Raw genomic sequence first — 15776 nt, 5'->3', positions numbered from 1 at the left:
AACTCCTGTGGCCACAACGCTGGTCAAGGGGAGGCGTCCAGGAAGCAGATGAGTGCACAGCGCGGGGTGCCCCGTTCCCCTGAGGGTCAGAGGCCCCCGTCCTGGCGACAATTGGCCTGGAGCTTCATGCAACCTGCCCCCCTCCCACCCCCAGCAGCGCGCAGCCACCACCAACTGTTTTCTGTTTCGTTCAGAAAATACCCTCGGAGACCAGCTGTTCCTCCTGGTGCAATGCAAATTCTACGGCTGGAAAGCCTGACTGTGGAAAGGAAAAAGTTGGGTGCTTTTAGGCCCTTTCCTCCACCGGCGTTGGAAATTCCGCCCCGTCTCCCTGGAAAGCCCGCGTCCCTGGCTGCAGCCACGGGGCGGAGCTCAGAGGCGCGCTCCTCCCCGGGCCGGGCCGGGAGCCATCGGCGTCGCCCGCAAGCTCTGTTCCTCCCCTCGGGGCCCTCCCTGCCCTCGGCCTTTCGTGCCCCAAGTCCAGCCTGGGGGCGCTCCTGCACGGTCCTGGCCTGGGCCCCCCGCCCCGCGCGCCCCCCGCTCGGCCGCGCTGATTGGCCGCCCGGGCCTGCCGTGGGCCGGGTCTCCGCTGCCCAGCGGCAAGTTCTGTGTCCGGAGGAAGCTGGACTTTGGAGACTCCGAAGTGGCAGCCCCCGAGGCCGCAGGGCGCCCGGAGACCATGGAAGAGCCTCCTGTGCGGGGGCAGGAGGGCGAGGACGACGAGGACGACGAGGACGGCGCTGGGCCCGAGGGGGCGCTGAGGAAGAGCCCGCTGCAGCTGACCGCCGAGGACGTGTACGACATCTCCTACGTGGTGGGCCGCGAGCTGATGGCCCTGGGCAGCGACCCCCGGGTGACTCGGCTGCAGTTCAGGATCGTCCGCGTGCTGGAGATGCTGGAGACGCTGGTGAGCGAGGGCAGCCTGGCGGCGGAGGAGCTGCGAATGGAGCGGGACAACCTCCGCAAGGAGGTGGAGGGGCTGCGGAGAGCGGGCCCCGCGGCCGGCCCGGAGGTGAGTGCGTGCGGGAGGGGGGCGCCCGCCTCGCAGGGCCCTTTCCTGCCTGGAGCGTGAGCACCCAGGCCCCTCAAAGCGCATCACTGCGAGGATCCAGCCCTCAGGTCCAAGCACGTCGATTGTAAACATTTACTGAGCACTTACTAGGTGCGGGGCCCTGGCTGAGTATGTTCCGAAGCCCTGGCCTCAAGCATTTTGACCGTGACCTAGAGCAGCGGGTCTCATGCTTCAGCATCCCAGTCACCTGGGTGTCCCTTAAAACAAAGACTCCCGGGCCCCAGAGTTTCTGGTTCAGTGGGTCTGGACTGGGACCCGAGAATATGCATCTCAAACAAGTTTCCCAGTTATGCTGATGCTGTCGGTCCAGGCATCACACTGTGCGTACCTTTGGCCTAGATTAAGAAGTTAAATTTAGCTAAAGAGGATGTGGTACCACCGGCTGGTGTGGCGCAGTGGTTGAGCGTCAACCCATGCACTAAGAGGTCACGGGTTGGGTTCCTGGTCAGGACACATGCCCAGGTTGTGGTCCTGATCCCCAGTGAAGGGCATGCAGGAAGTGGGCAATCCATGTTCTCTCTCATGGATGTCTCTCTCTCCCTCCCTTCCTCTCTCTAAAAATCAATAAAGAAAAAAATAATAAAAAGGAATTAGTGTTTATGACCACAAAAAGACATGCAAGAATATTCAGAGTAGCCTTATTCATAATTGTGCCAAACTGGAAAAAACCCAAATGTACCAGAGGGATGGCTGGGTTTTTAAACTGCAGTATATTCATACAGTGGAATAGTACACAGCCATGAAAAGGAACAGAGTGCTGATATACAGTCAGCCCTCATTTATCGTGGTTAATCAGTTCCAGACTCTACCACGATAAATGAATTTCCACGGAGTAGGATTCTTTGCTTCACTCTATCGCGGTTTTTTTTTTTTCGACTTTGGCGGCTTCACTCTATCTGCTTTTTTCAAATACTTGAGGTTACATCGAGAGGAGCCCAGGCACAAAAGAGAGCCTACCATATGTGAGATTCAAGGACAGGCAGAATGATCTTTACTTACAGGAGACAGATTGGTGCTAACCCTAGGACGGGGCCAGTGACGGGGCCAGAAGAGAAATATATTATGGTTACATGGTATATATGTATGACAAAAATCATCAAGCCACAAACTCAAGATCAGTGCATTTTACTGTATGTACATTATATCTCCGTTTACAAAATTACATTCTTTAAAATATTTTTTCTTTATTGATTTGAGAGAGAGAGGAAGGGAGAGATAGAAACATTGATGAGAGAAAACATTGATTGGCTGCCTCCTGCATGCCCCACACTGGAGATTAGGCCTTCAACCTGGGCATGTGCCCTGAAAGAGAATCGAACCGGCGACCTCTTGGTTCATGGGTTGATGCTCAACCACTGAGCCACACTGGCCAAGCAAAAATTACATTTATAAAAACAATTTACGCCCTGGTTGGTATGGCTCAGCGTTAAGAGCATTGCCCACCAACCAAAGAGTCCCGGGTTTCATTCTGTACAGTCATCCCTCACCACTTCGCACTTCAACTTTCGCAGCTTCACTCTATCACAGTTTTTTCAAATATATTCATTAAAAAGTTGATCAAGGCGGTGAAAGTGATACAGCACATGCTCGGTTGTCTGAGTCAATTATACACCCATGTATTACAATTAGATTAAAATTACGTATGGACTGTAGGCCTATGTATTTGAGCACCCCAGGAATCCTTCAACGCCAGGTGCAACTGCTAGGATTTGGAACCGATTAACTGCAATAAATGAGGGATGACTGTACCTCAGTTACAGTTTATCCCTGGCCCCGGTTGGAATTGTGTGGGTGGCAACCAATCAGCGTTTCTCTCTCTGTCTCTCCCTCCCTCACTCCCTCCAGCTCTCTCTGAATATTAATGTAAAAATAAATATCCATGGGTGAGGATTAAAAATAGTAATAATAATAATAAAAAGAAACAACTTACCCAACTCATCATGATGCACAGTCATACTTCCCTGTTTTATGAGTTTTTAAATTCTTGTTGCAGCCCACTAAATTAATATCATACTCAGTAGTAGGTCTTTCACCACAGTTAAAAAAAAAAATTCTGGCCCTGGCCGGTTTGGCTCAGTGGTTAGAGCGTCGGCCTGCGGTCCCAAGAGACCCGGTCTCGGTTCCTGCTAAGGGCACGTACCTCGGTTGCAGTTTGTACCCGGCCCTGGTTGGTCATGCGGGTGGCAGCCACTCGATGTGTCCCTTTCACATTGATGTTTCTCTCTCTCCCTCCCACTTATCTGAACAAAAAATGGAAAAATATCCTCGGGTGAGGATAAAAAAAAAAAATTCTGCCCTAAGTGGGCTCTCTCATTTAAGATTACCAACTGAGGAGTGACCCACAAAAGCCCAACAGGGCCAGGGTCGCTGAAATTCACAGGGAAGAGCAAAGGTTTCTGGTAGCTTCCCTGGTACACTTGTAGTTCACCTACTCATTAGTCACAATGACAATTACATTTGTAAATAAGGCTCTACTCTTGTATCCGTCAGATGAGATGGTTGAATATCGAGAGGCTGAAGGTATAAGTCCTGGTCTGCGACCAAAAAGCACAAGAACCAGGAGCCTCTGTGTTGAAGGTCGGAAGAAGATGCATGTCTCAGCTCAAGCAGAGAGTGAATTCACTCTTCTTCTACCTCTTTGTCCTATTTGGGCCCTTAGTTGATTGGGTGATGCCCAGTTCCAGTGGGGAGGGCCATCTGCTTCGCAGTTTACTGATTCAGATGCTCAGCTCTTCCAGAAACACCTTCCCACACACACCCAGAAATACTGTCTAACCAGCCATCTGCTCGTGCCTTCACCCAGTCAGGTTAACCACTAAAATTCATCACTCACATTAGTTAATGGGGATGTTAATTTAAAAGTTTAAGTATGGATTCCTGAATTCTCTTTTAATTCGATGTGTTGTTATCCATTCCTGTTACTGTTCATTTTGCTACTCAGCTTGGTCTCAGTTTGGCCACTAGGAGCTCCTTCAGACTGTGTCACTTTGATGTCTCCATTTACAACAAAATGGTCCAGGGTCGCCCTGGCTGGTTTGGCTCAGCGGTTTGATTGCGGTTCATCCCCGGCCCTGGCAGGATCGTGCAGGAGGCAAACAGTCGATGTGGCTGTATCATATCGATGTTTCTCTCTGTCTCTCTCTCTCTCCCACTCTGTCTGATGATAAATAGAAAAATATCCTCGGGTGAGGAATTAAAAAAAAAAAGTTCCAGGGTCATCTTGGATTCCCCATCCCAGCCCTGGAAGCTGCCACTCCCCAGGAGCCCGGCCGTTTTTCTTGGAGAAAGTACTTTAGCTTCTTGACCACCGACCAAGCACTTCCAACAGGCGACGCCTCGCCTCGTGTGGCCCCTTTTTGGTAACAGAACAAGAGAACTTTCCTTTCTGGGGTGGATGGTCCATCCCCTTGAGGGAAACTGCATACGTGATGTCTTTTTTCCCAGGTGAACCTGGGGCCAGACAAGATGGTGGTGGACCTGACAGACCCCAACCGGCCACGCTTCACTCTGCAGGAGCTCAGGGACGTGCTCCAGGAGCGCAACAGACTCAAGTCGCAGCTGCTGCTGGCCCAGGAGGAGGTGCAGTGCTACAAGAGGTGGGCTCGCCCCGCGCCCCAGCTCCTCCCCGTGTTCCCCTTTGTCCATTCAGCCTTTTGCTCCAAGACCCACAATTCCTGGCGGTGGGGGTGCATCAGTGACCCTCACAGCAAGTGCAGGGGGCAGACAGGCAGGCAGCAAGGGAGTCTGATATAAACACTCAGGATAAGGATGTAAGTTCCCTGAAGAAGATAAAACCAGGGATGCGACAGGCCGAAGTGCTGAGGGAGTTGGGGGGAGGGACCTCTTTTACACCAGGTGGTCAGGGACGATCCCTCGGGGTGAATGACAAGAAGCAGCCAACCACATAAAGATTCGGTAGGACCAGGGTGGGGCGAGACGAGGAATCATTGGGAATGACAGACAATCAATGAGGTGGTTTCGGTAACTGAACTATTTGGTTCCGTGAGAGGATACCTTGTCCTTTGGACATACATGCCGAACCCTTTCGGTATGAGGGACCCGGATGCCTCCACCTTCCTCTCAAGTGGTTGAGAAAGAAGACAGACACGTCCGTGGGTGGATGGAAGGATGCAATGAGATAAACGGGGGGGTCTGGGTAAAGAGCATTGGGGAAGTCTTTTTACAAATCTTACAGCTTTTCTGTAAGTTTGAAATGATATAAAAGTTAAAAGTTATGAAAGTCCCAATAATATGTGAAGAGAAGGGACTGTAGGACGGGGAAAGAGGAAATAAGGAAGTTGTTGACAGATCAGGTTCGCACTCTGCTGTGTCCGTCTGAGCCTCTGTTCCCCAAAACGTGTCTTTCATGTCAGTCTTTCTTGAGAAGGGGGGGGAGGTTCTGTGGTTGAATAACACTGGGAAACACTGAGTTAAACATAGTAGGTTTCTTTTTCTTTCTTTCATTTTTTTTTTTAAATCCTCACCCGAGGATATTTTTCCATTGATTTTTCAGACAGAGTTGGAGGAGGGAGGGAGGGAGGGAGGAAGAGAGAAACATCAATGTGAGAGAGACACATCGATTGGTTGCCTTCCGCACAACCCCGACCAGGGGACCAAACCGCAACCGAGGTACGTGCCCTTGACCGGAATCAAACCTGCAACTCCTTGGTCTGCGGGCTGATGCTCTAACCTCTGAGTGAAAGTGGCCAGGGCCAAAGTAGGTTTCTTTAGAGGCAGAAGGACGAAAGAACAAGAGAATGAAAACACAGTGCCAGCTGATATTTACCCTGGGCCAGGCGCTGGGCCAAGTGTACCCCAAGCATCATTTCATGTATCGTCCACAGCAAGCCTGTGAGTTCAGGTGATGTTAATTCTAAGATGAAGTCCACGGCCATTGGTGGCAACAGGGAGACATGTCCTCAGACAGCTTCTCTTTGTCTGTCCTCACTATCTTGTATCACAGACAGTTCTCTGAACCTTAGGAAGTAGAACTGCTTGCAGCCCCAGGTGAGCCAGCGAGACGACAGCCTTCCTCCAACTTCTGTGCGTCAAGTCCAGGGAAATACTCTGGCCCTCCTTGGGCCACCTGACCTCAATATCTTGTCAATCAATATCAATCTGGCTGTTACCACCATCTGACTTAGTATATATATTTTTATTTTACTTATTTTTTTTCTACTGACTGCTTCCTTCCCCACTCGAATGTAACTTAGGGAAGTTTTGTTTTTTTTTTCCTAATCCTCACCTGAGGATATTTTTATATTTATCTTCAGACAGAGTGGGAGGGAGAGAGAGAGAGAGAGAAAAAGAGAAACATCAATGTGAGAGAGCACATCGACTGGTTGCCACCTGCACGGCCCCAGAGGGGTCAGGGTTAACCGCAACCAAGATATGTGCCCTTGGCTGGAATTGAACCTGCGACTCTTTGGTCTGCAGGCTGATGCTCTAACCGCTGAGTCAAACTGGCTAGGGCTGAGAGAAGATTTTTTTCTCTAATCTGTTCATTGTTGTATCTGTAGCACAATGGCACAGTATATCACTTAATAAATATTTGTTGAATGAATGAGTGCCGTGTATTATTATCTCACTTATTTCTCAATCCTAGGAGGTAGGTACTCTTATTATCCTCATTGTACCATCTAGGAAATCAAGGCCAAAGTTAGAGAATTTATACATGGTCATATTCTTACAAAGTGGACAAGCTTGAACTACTAGCCAATGCAATTAGATAAGAGAAAGAAAGAAGAGGTATCAACATTGGAAATGTGGAGGGAAGATTCTTGTTATTGGGTCAGAATCTTTTGGATTCTAGAGATTTTGATGCTGCAATTATTAATATAATAATAATTATTAAGATTCTTCACTTTCAGCCCTGACTAGTTTGGCTCAGCGGTTAGAGCATCAGCCCTCACATCAAAGAGTCACGGGTTCTATTCTGGTCAAGGGCACATACCTCACTTGTAGTTTGTTCCTGGCCCTGGTCAGGTCATGCGGGAGGCAACCAGTCCATGTAGGTTTTTTGCATCGTTGTTTCTCTCTGTTTCTCTACCCCCATTCTCCCTCCCACTCTATCTGATGATAAATAGAAAAATATCCTTGGGTGAGGAATAAAAAAAAAAGATTCACCCTGGCCAGTTTGGCTCAGCGGTTGGAGCGTCGGCCTGCAGATCAGAGAGTCCTGGGTTTGGTTCCTGCTAGGGTCACATACCAAAGGGAAAAAAAAAAGATTCTTCACTTTCAGAGCTGCACAGATAAGAGGTCTGCAATAAAACAACCCATTTATTTGTCGTCTTTTGTCCAGTGGCCTGATTCCGGCAAGAGAAGGCCCAGGAGGAAGAAGAGAAAAGGACACTCTGGTTGCCCAGGCCGGCAATGCCAGCAGAAACAAGGAGGAGAAGACAATCATAAGGAAGCTGTAAGTCACCCTGGCGCCCCCTGTTGTCACGGAATGAATGCTAAAAGACTGAGTGGGGGCAAGAGGAGGCTGGCCAGCTATCCTGGAAGGGTAGGTCCTGCTCTCCTGGTGGTGGTGCTGTGGCCGATAAGAACACTCAGCTCCACCCTGGCCAGTTTGGCTCAGCGGTTAGAACATTGGCCCTTGGACCAGAGTCCCAGGTTCGGTTCCCGCTAAGGGCACGTACCTCGGTTGCAGTTTGTCCTTGGCCCCAGTTGGGGCCGTGTGGGTGGCAGCCAGTCGATGTCTCTCACACTGATGTTTCTCTCTCTCTCACCCCTCTCTCCCTCCCGCTCTATCTGAAGATAAATGCAAAAATGTCCTCCAGTGAGGTTAAAAAAAAAAAAGGCCCTGGCTGGTTTGGCTCAGTGGTTAGAGCATTGGCCTGCGGTCTGGAGAGACCAGGGTTCAGTTTCTGCTAAGGGCGCGTACCTCGGTTGCAGTTTGTCCCTGGCCCTGGTTGGGTCATGTGGGTGGTGACCACTCGATGTGTCCCTTTCACATTGACGTTTTTTTCTCTCTCTCTCCCTGCCAGTCTATCTGAACAAAATATCAAATAATGTCCTCAGGTGAGGATAAAAACAAACAAACAACAAAAAAAGAAAACTCAGTTCTGTATTATAAGATCTACCAGGGAGTAGTCTAAGCACTTGATGCATAGTCATTCATTGACTCATTACAGTGACCCTGTGAGGTAGGAACTATTATTACCTACCCCCATTTTACAGGTATCTACTGAGAGGTAAAGTGATGTGTGCAGGGTCACATCAGATAATGAACAGTGACATCAGGATTTGAAGCCAAGGAAGTCCAGATTCTACTCTCCACTGCCTCCCTATGATATACTGACTATAACCAAAAAATAATAATAAAATTACAGCAAGAAGAAAAACAGTAATTATTGGAGTTTAAGCAGCTAATCCATTGCCTCTTTTTCCTCCAATTTTGGAGGGCCCTGTGTGTCCCCGCGTTGGGACATGTGATACAGCGTCCTTTGAATAGTCCCCTCAAGTCCAGGCACCATGGTTGACCCCGCCTGTCTCCAGGTGCTGCGCCTCCAACCACAGAGTGTGGGATGCTCGTTTAAAATTTGGTCTCAGGCCCTGGCCAGTTTGGCTCAGCGGTTAGAGCATCGGCCTGCGGTCCGGAGAGACCCGGGTTCAGTTCCCGCTATGGGCACGTACTTCGGTTGCAGTTTGTCCCCGGCCCTGGTTGGTCGTGCGGGTGGCAGCCACTCGATGTGTCCCTTTCACATCGATGTTTCTCTCTCTCCCTTCCTCTCTCTCCCTCCCACTCTATCTGAACAAAAAAAAATGGAAAAATGTCCTCGGGTGAGGATAAAAAAATAAAAATAAAAATAAAATTTGGTCTCAGGAATCACGCCAGTGGTTCGAGGACGAGGCCTAGAAACCGGGGTTTTTAATGGATCCGCAAGGACCTGCCGTGGATAACCCTTGGCCCACCGTTGAGATGTGCCTCTCGAGTGGCCGGTGTCGGTGCAGCTCGGCCTGCCTTTCCTCCGCCCCAGCCCAAGCGAATAGCTTGTTTGCCTGGTTGCTCGGAGAATGTCTGGCCTGGGGACAGTTTACCAGCCCCTGGGGTTTCAGTGGAGACTGAGAAACACCCTTGCTCAGGAATTTCAGACTCGCCTGCCTTCCAGGGTTAGGCCCTTACGTCACACGTGGATAAGCGATGCGGGTGGGTGGGGGTGGCCAAGGGATGAAATGCTGCCAGAGCTTCTGATTCTCAAGACAGGCCAAGACCCCAGTACCAAGGCTGTGGGGTCAGTGCCTGGTCAGGGTACATGTAAGAAGCAGCCAAAGCCCTGGCCGGTTTGGCTCAGCCTGCGGTTCCGAGGGACCCGGGTTTGGTTCCCGCCAAGGGCTTGTACCTCGGTTGCAGTTTGTCCCTGGCCTTGGTTGGTTATGTGGGTGGCAGCCACTCAAAGTGTCCCTTTCACGTCATGTTTCTCTCTCTCTCTCCCTCCCACTCTATCTGGAAAAAAAAAAAGGAAAAATGTCCTCGGGTAAGGATAAAAAAAAAAAAAAAGAATCAGGCAAAGAATGCATAAGTAAGTGTTACAACAAATCAATGTTAATCTCTCTTTTTCTCTCAATACTGTTATCAGTATCTCTATCTCCCCTCTTCCTTTCTCTCTAAAATCAATATATAATATTTAAAATATATATATAAGCCCTCAAAATCTGATGTATATCTTTTTTCTTTATTGATTTAGAAAGAGAGGAAGGGAAAGGGAGAGAGAGATAGAAACCTCGATGAGAGAGAACATCAATTGGCTGCCTCCTTCATGCCCTCCACTGGGGATCGGGCCCACAACCTGGGCATGTGCCCTGACCGGGAATCGAACTGGTGACCTCTTGGTGCAGGGTCCACGCTCAACCACTGAGCCACACCGGCTGGGCTGAAAAGATTTAAAGAAGGGACGTTTTACAGACATGCGAGCAGAGTTCGGGGAACTGTCAAGGGATGGAGGAGCACCCACAGGCTGCCAGGAGAGAACTGTGAGGGGGAAGAGACAGGAGCGTGGCCTTCAGAAGAGGAACAGCAACTAGTAAAACAAGGCCTGGCTGGGGCAGAGCCTGGAGTTGGGGCAGCAAAACCCCCACCTTCCCAGCTTCTGCTGCTGCCTCCCATTAGCGGAGCCCAGCCAGGCCAGGGAGCTTGCTGACAGCACCCACAGAGGCCTCCTGGAGCAGAGCGGGGTAGAGAAGGGAGGAGATGGATTCAGGGGCACCTGGCCGGGAGAGGAGGCATCTACTACCTGAGTTACGAGTTACCTGCCTTTCACGGAAGAGCTACCTGAAGTCGGCTTTGTCAGGCAAGACCACCTGAGACCAGATTCATTCACTCCTTCAACAAATATGCATGGAGGACCTACTATGTACCAGGCACTTTCTGGGTGCTGGGCATGCAGTGAACTAGATGGAGTCCCTGCCCGCATGGTGCTTACCTTCTAGTAGGGGGAGTCAGAGTGAAGGGGTAAGGAAACGTATTAAGAGGACCATGTCAGAGAGCCATGTGCGCTAAAACCGTTCAATCGGGTGCTGAGGGAAAGGTTGATGAGGGCTGCATTAGAATTGGGCATCCTGGAAGGCTTCTCTGAGGAGGTGACATTCGAGCTGAGCCCTGAGGGAAGCCCGGCCGGTGTGGTTCAGTGGATTAAGTGTCAGGCCCATGGACTGAGAGGTCCCCATTTGATTCCAGGTCAGGGCACATGCCCGGGTTTTGGGCTCGATCCCCAGTAGGGGGCGCGCAGGAGGCAACCAGTAGATGTTTCTCTCTCTCTCTCCCTTCTCTCTAAAAAATCAATAAGAACATTTTTTAAGAAGACCTGAGGGAAGAGCATTCCCTGCAACGGGAACAGTGGGCGGGAAGGCCTGAGGCTGGGGAGCTGCTGGAACAGAGATCGGGTCGCTGGAGCAGCAGCGTGGAGGTGGAGTTGGAGAGGCCGAGGACCCAGCTGAGGACTCTGGGTTTATTCTAGTGCCTTGCGAAGGGCTTTAAGCTGGGGAGTGGCGCGACTGTGTTTACATAGGAAGCTCACTCGGCCTGCCTTGTGGAGGAGGGTCAAAGCAGGGCCAGTGGGCGTGTTTCCACCCCACGGAAGGGTCGCTGAGCTCAGAGAAAGAGCTTCTCCACCTGCAGCAGGTGGGGATCCTTAGGGTTTACTTAGGACTCTCATGGGCTGAGTGTCCCACTGTAAAGAAGGCTCCCAGAAGGCTTAAAGTGCTGGGGGGTTTTGCCTCTGCAGGGAGGTTCTTTGGGTCACCTGATTGGAGTTTGAGCCTGATACAGTAAAAGTAAAATGTTTGTTCTGGGCACTAGCCAGCCTATGGACACATGTTTAAAGAGCATGAGGCCAGGAGTTCCTGGTTAGACAAGCTAATTGAGCGAATGAATGAATGAATGAATGAATGAATGAATGAATGAATGAAGTAGGCCCCGCTAAGAAGGATGTTTGTCTTTGTCCTGCCGATGGGCAGCCAGGGAAGGGCTTAAGCTGAGGAAAGATGGCCCTGCCTGGTGACGGGGGACATTTGGCTACGACTCGGGACATTTGGACTGTAGGGGGTGACGGAGGCTGTCGTGGCGTGGACTGGGGGGGTGGCAGTGGAGGAGATGAAAGTGGGATTAGGGACATATTTGGGGCACAATGACTAAAATGTAGCAGATGTGGGGAGGACTTGAGAACAACTCCCAGGTTCCTGCTTGAGCGACTGGGCGGGGATGACGTCACTTCCTGAGACAGGGTTGGGGGGGGATGCTGAGCACTAGAACCAGCACCAGTGTCCAAGCACCAGTCAAGGGCTCAGCCAGCCCCTGTTCGCAGAGGGGCCAGCAGCATGCAGGGAGACTGAAAGCAAGAGCCAGATCCCAGTGCCGACTTCCCCACCCGTTCGTCGGCATCGTCCTCCCGAGTGGAAACAGCACCAAGGTCGTACTTTGTGGTGAACCCCACACATCGCGTCCTTCTCAGAACTTTGCACGGGGAGTGGGAAACGCTGGAGATCCGGTGTTCACGTTTCAGGATAGCTTTGTATGTTTTATCCATCTTACCCAAGGACTTCCGTGTTCATCTTTTTTTCTGCAAAGATCTGTTTTACAGTTGTAAGTAGCATTGAGAAGTCATTGCTTTCTCCGCAATAAAACCACCTAAAACTGGAAAACAAAAAAGGAAGAAGTGGCAGAGTATCTGTCTGTCGAACGCAATGATTAAATGTGCGCTGGGTCCGCAACTTTCTTCGTGACCTCGGGCCTGTGCCTGGACCTCACAGAACCTCAGTTGGCTCATCTGTAAAATAGGCATATTGCGTGTGCTCACCTCCGGGAGGCGTTCCGAGTGTGAGATGAGCTGGCGGATGAAGAGCCCCCACACTGGTGTCCCCCAGGGCGCGGGGCAAGTTTGTCAGCGGCCGTGAGAGTTGCTCCTAGACGCGGCAGCGTGTCTGTGCCCCTGCTTCGCCGTCTGTCCCTCTGACCCCTCTCTCTCTCCGCCAGGTTCTCCTTCCGGTCAGGGAAGCAGATGTAGGTCTGAGGCAGCGGTTCTCAGACTGGAGGAGACACCCCACCAGGAAGACTTGCAGACCCGCTCAGCGCCACGCAGGCCCGCGGCACTTGGACGTGTTTCCCCTCAGCCGGCTGCGGGGACGGAGGTGAGGCTCTCACTTGATCATTGTCTCCCCGGCTGCAGAACCGGACACCCCCAAAGGCCTGGCCAGCAGGAGGAAAGTGCAGCGGGGCCGCCCCCTGCCCACATCAGCCGCCCGCCTCGGGCCTCGGCGCTCTGCTTCCCTGGTCCCGCACTTGACCCCACTCTGCACCGGGTAGCAGCCCCCGACCTCACTCTTCACCGGGTAGCAGCCCCCCCAGACCCCGCTCTGCACCGGGTAGCAGCCCCCCCAGACCCCGCTCTGCACCGGGTAGCAGCCCCCCCAGACCCCGCTATTCACCGGGTAGCAGCCCCCCCAGACCCCGCTATTCACCGGGTAGCAGCCCCCCCAGACCCCGCTCTTTACCGGGTAGCAGCCCCCCCAGACCTCGCTCTGCACCGGGTAGCAGCCCCCCCAGACCCCGCTCTTCACGGGGTTGCAGCCCCCAGACCCCGCTCTTCACGGGGTCGCAGCCCCCAGACCCCGCTCTGCACCGGGTAGCAGCCCCCCCAGACCCCGCTCTTCACTCGGTCGCAGCCATGCATCGGCCCAAAGGGAGAGGGGAGAAGGCTGTAATACCCCGGTGACTTCACTGATATTTAGTGACTATCCGATTTTGCTAACATGACTTTCTTCATGAGATTTTTGTATTAAAGTAAAACAAATTTTCTACTTGAAGTATTTCAGAGCCGCCTCAGAGTTGCGCGACCCCGTGTAAGGTGCTCACCCCGAGTCTCGGTTTCGCGTCTGTAAACTGTACGCACACGCGTGGTGGTGTGTGTCTGGCGCACATGCGTTTCATTGAATCTAAGTGACGTGACATTATCTTGTGTGTCAGTATGAGAGGAAAAAAATGCTACAAATTATAACATCAGGACACTATTGATTTTAAGGCTCATTCTGATTTAGACATTAAATGTGGAAAGTGCACATTTAGGAATCGATGACAGACAGTGTGTAGACAGCGGGGCCTACACTTGGCAGAGAAACACACGAGCCCGTGGGACAGCCCATGAGCCCGTGTCCTTAGTACTGCTGGTCACTGCTGCATGGGACGCCTCATTTGTTCTGCAATGACTGGGCGACAGGGACTGGTGGTAATCCCCGTTCTCAGAATTGGAAACTGAGGCCCCAAAGCTAAGGTAGAATCCAGGAGGTGACAGAGCTAGGAGGTGGCCGCCTGGGAAGCCTGATTCTAAGGCCTGGTTCTTACCCGTGAAGCTGTGTACGCCCAGGTCTCCAGAAGGTGCTAACATCAGTGAACACGACTCCTGGCATGCCTTGCCCGCACCATCGTGAGAACCTCACACGCATGGTCTCTCATCAAACCCCTACGGGCTGAGTACTGCTATTCCAGTAGCACGCCAAGGTCACAGCGCGGGGGGCCCAGGGACTTGTGGGTCCCAGCTGGACCGTGGAGGAGCAGGGCCTGACCCAGCAGTCTCCCCAGCAGCGGTGGAAGAGTCTGGTTGAGAACGCCATCTCAGCTGTCCTGGGCCACGGCCCCCTTCCTAACTCCAGGGAGCACGGCAACCCTGGCTGGGTGCCCCCTTCGAGGGGCTGGTTCCTACACCTCAGGGGTGAGGGCCAACGTGGGAAACAGATTCATGTCCTGACAGCAGAACCATGTGGACCAGACCAAGGGACAGCAAGAGCACAGAAGAGATGGAGGAGGGGCGGCCGCCTTTGCAGGACCACATAGCAGGTCCATCCACAGCACCAGCCCTAGGTCCCCGAGCCCCGCCTCCGGCAGCTGAGCTCCAAGGTGAGGATGTAACCACACATGGCTGCGGGCTCCTCGTGATGCTGCAGGCAGGCAGAGGCGGTTCCCACTCAGACAAGTCTCGGCAGGTGATGTCTAAGGTGACCCGGCCAATAACCTCAAAGACAGTGCTGAAACCAGATGTTTTGCCTGTAAACCGAGGATGCCGCCCACAGTCCAGATTGTCCTCCAGTGCCGGGGGCTAAGGGACAACCTGTCACGGCAGATGGTGGGGCGTGTGATGGGGATGGAGACCTTGGCTGGCGGGAGGGACTTCCAGCACAGGTCAGGTGCGCCTGGTGACTCAGATGCCTCCCGGAAATCAAGTCCAGGACATCGGAAACAAGCCAGTCACAGCTCCAACGTGTGCTTGCTGTGTGCTAGGTATCGTGACTAAGGGTTCAGCACACGTTTCCATCTTCACAAACACCCCGAACCCTTATACAAACCACGGAACTGGTGTAGGGGCACATGGCCCAAAGCAGAAGACTCAGACTGGGGTGTGACCCTTCTGTGAAGGACACAGAAACCCAACCCCGCTCTTTTCTCCCCCCAACCTCGTAAAAAAACACAGGTGACCTCGCCTGGCAATAAATATTTTAATTTTTGTTTCATTTTTATGATGACAAATAATTTTCAAGTTTATTTCCTTTTTTCTTTAAATACAAAGCTAAACCACAAACAGGTACAACCAAGACATTGTATTTCACATTGACACGCTCCGTCGGATCCTCCTCCAATTGGCTGACCACTGACCAGGCAAGTGTGGGGTGGGGGGGAAGACTTTCCTAGGTAGCACCGTCGTGAGGCTGGGGTGGGGTGGGGGGCATCAGGGTTGAGGACAGGCTCTCACACCTGTCTCCATTCACATTTACCTGGGACCAGGATGGCCAGGAGGCGCCAGGTCATGGCTCCAGAGCCCAGGCCCCTGGACCTCCGGTTGACAGAGTGAGACTTGGTCTCCCTTCGGGAGGAAGGAGGAAGCTACCTCCTCCTCCCGCCATCACAGTCCAGGTGAAAACCTGACCTTAGCCTGATCCCTGGGTACTAAACCTGCCCGCTCCCGGGGTGGGGCCTGCACGTCAGGGCTCACCTGGGGCTCTGCATCTGCAGGAAGGACCCAGGTGCGCTAACAGACAGCCTGGCAGTGGCTCCGGAACCTTCGACCCAGCAGAGTCAGGTGGGGGTGGGGTGAGGGGGGGTGGATAAGTAATTTCTGGTCCCGCTACAAAACTTTATTTTTGATTAGAATAGAGTACCATCTCAAATCTCTTCTATAAAAACAAACAAACCAAAAAAAAAAAAAAAAAGGTAAAA

The 15776-nt window shown here is 52.1% G+C and overlaps 1 protein-coding gene across 5 annotated transcripts; it reads left to right on the top strand.

The window, feature by feature from the left end:
• Window positions 1-554: 554 nt before the first annotated feature.
• RILPL2 (Rab interacting lysosomal protein like 2) lies at window positions 555-15219 on the top strand. 5 transcript variants are annotated; one of them, XR_004961304.1, is made up of 6 exons: window positions 555-1012; window positions 4517-4668; window positions 7374-7487; window positions 12546-12700; window positions 14317-14462; window positions 15130-15195. XR_004961304.1 is itself a non-coding variant. In XM_036276405.1 (4 exons), exons 1-4 carry the CDS (start codon window positions 680-682, stop codon window positions 12574-12576), a joined length of 630 nt encoding a protein of 209 aa, XP_036132298.1. In that variant the 5' UTR covers window positions 555-679; the 3' UTR covers window positions 12577-12944. The 5 variants fall into 5 exon arrangements, 2 of the variants coding, with proteins under 2 accessions (XP_036132298.1, XP_036132297.1); XR_004961302.1 differs by lacking the exon at window positions 14317-14462 and having other exon boundaries at window positions 15130-15219; XR_004961303.1 differs by having other exon boundaries at window positions 14317-15139.
• Window positions 15220-15776: the final 557 nt, after the last annotated feature.

Source organism: Molossus molossus, unplaced genomic scaffold (genome assembly GCF_014108415.1).
Source record: "Molossus molossus isolate mMolMol1 unplaced genomic scaffold, mMolMol1.p scaffold_m16_p_22, whole genome shotgun sequence".
NCBI lineage: Eukaryota > Metazoa > Chordata > Mammalia > Chiroptera > Molossidae > Molossus > Molossus molossus.
The sequence above is the reverse complement of the archived record's forward strand: the minus strand, read 5'-3'. Positions and strand labels throughout refer to the sequence as shown.

Excerpts from the sequence above, each read along its gene's own strand:
- RILPL2 (XM_036276404.1), top strand. The coding sequence starts at position 680 with ATGGAAGAGCCTCCTGTGCGGGGGCAGGAGGGCGAGGACGACGAGGAC. Across the intron at positions 1,013-4,516 it reads GCCCCGCGGCCGGCCCGGAG|GTGAACCTGGGGCCAGACAA; the intron begins GTGAGTGCGTGC and ends CTTTTTTCCCAG. Across the intron at positions 7,488-8,254 it reads AAGACAATCATAAGGAAGCT|GTATCTACTGAGAGGTAAAG; the intron begins GTAAGTCACCCT and ends CCCATTTTACAG.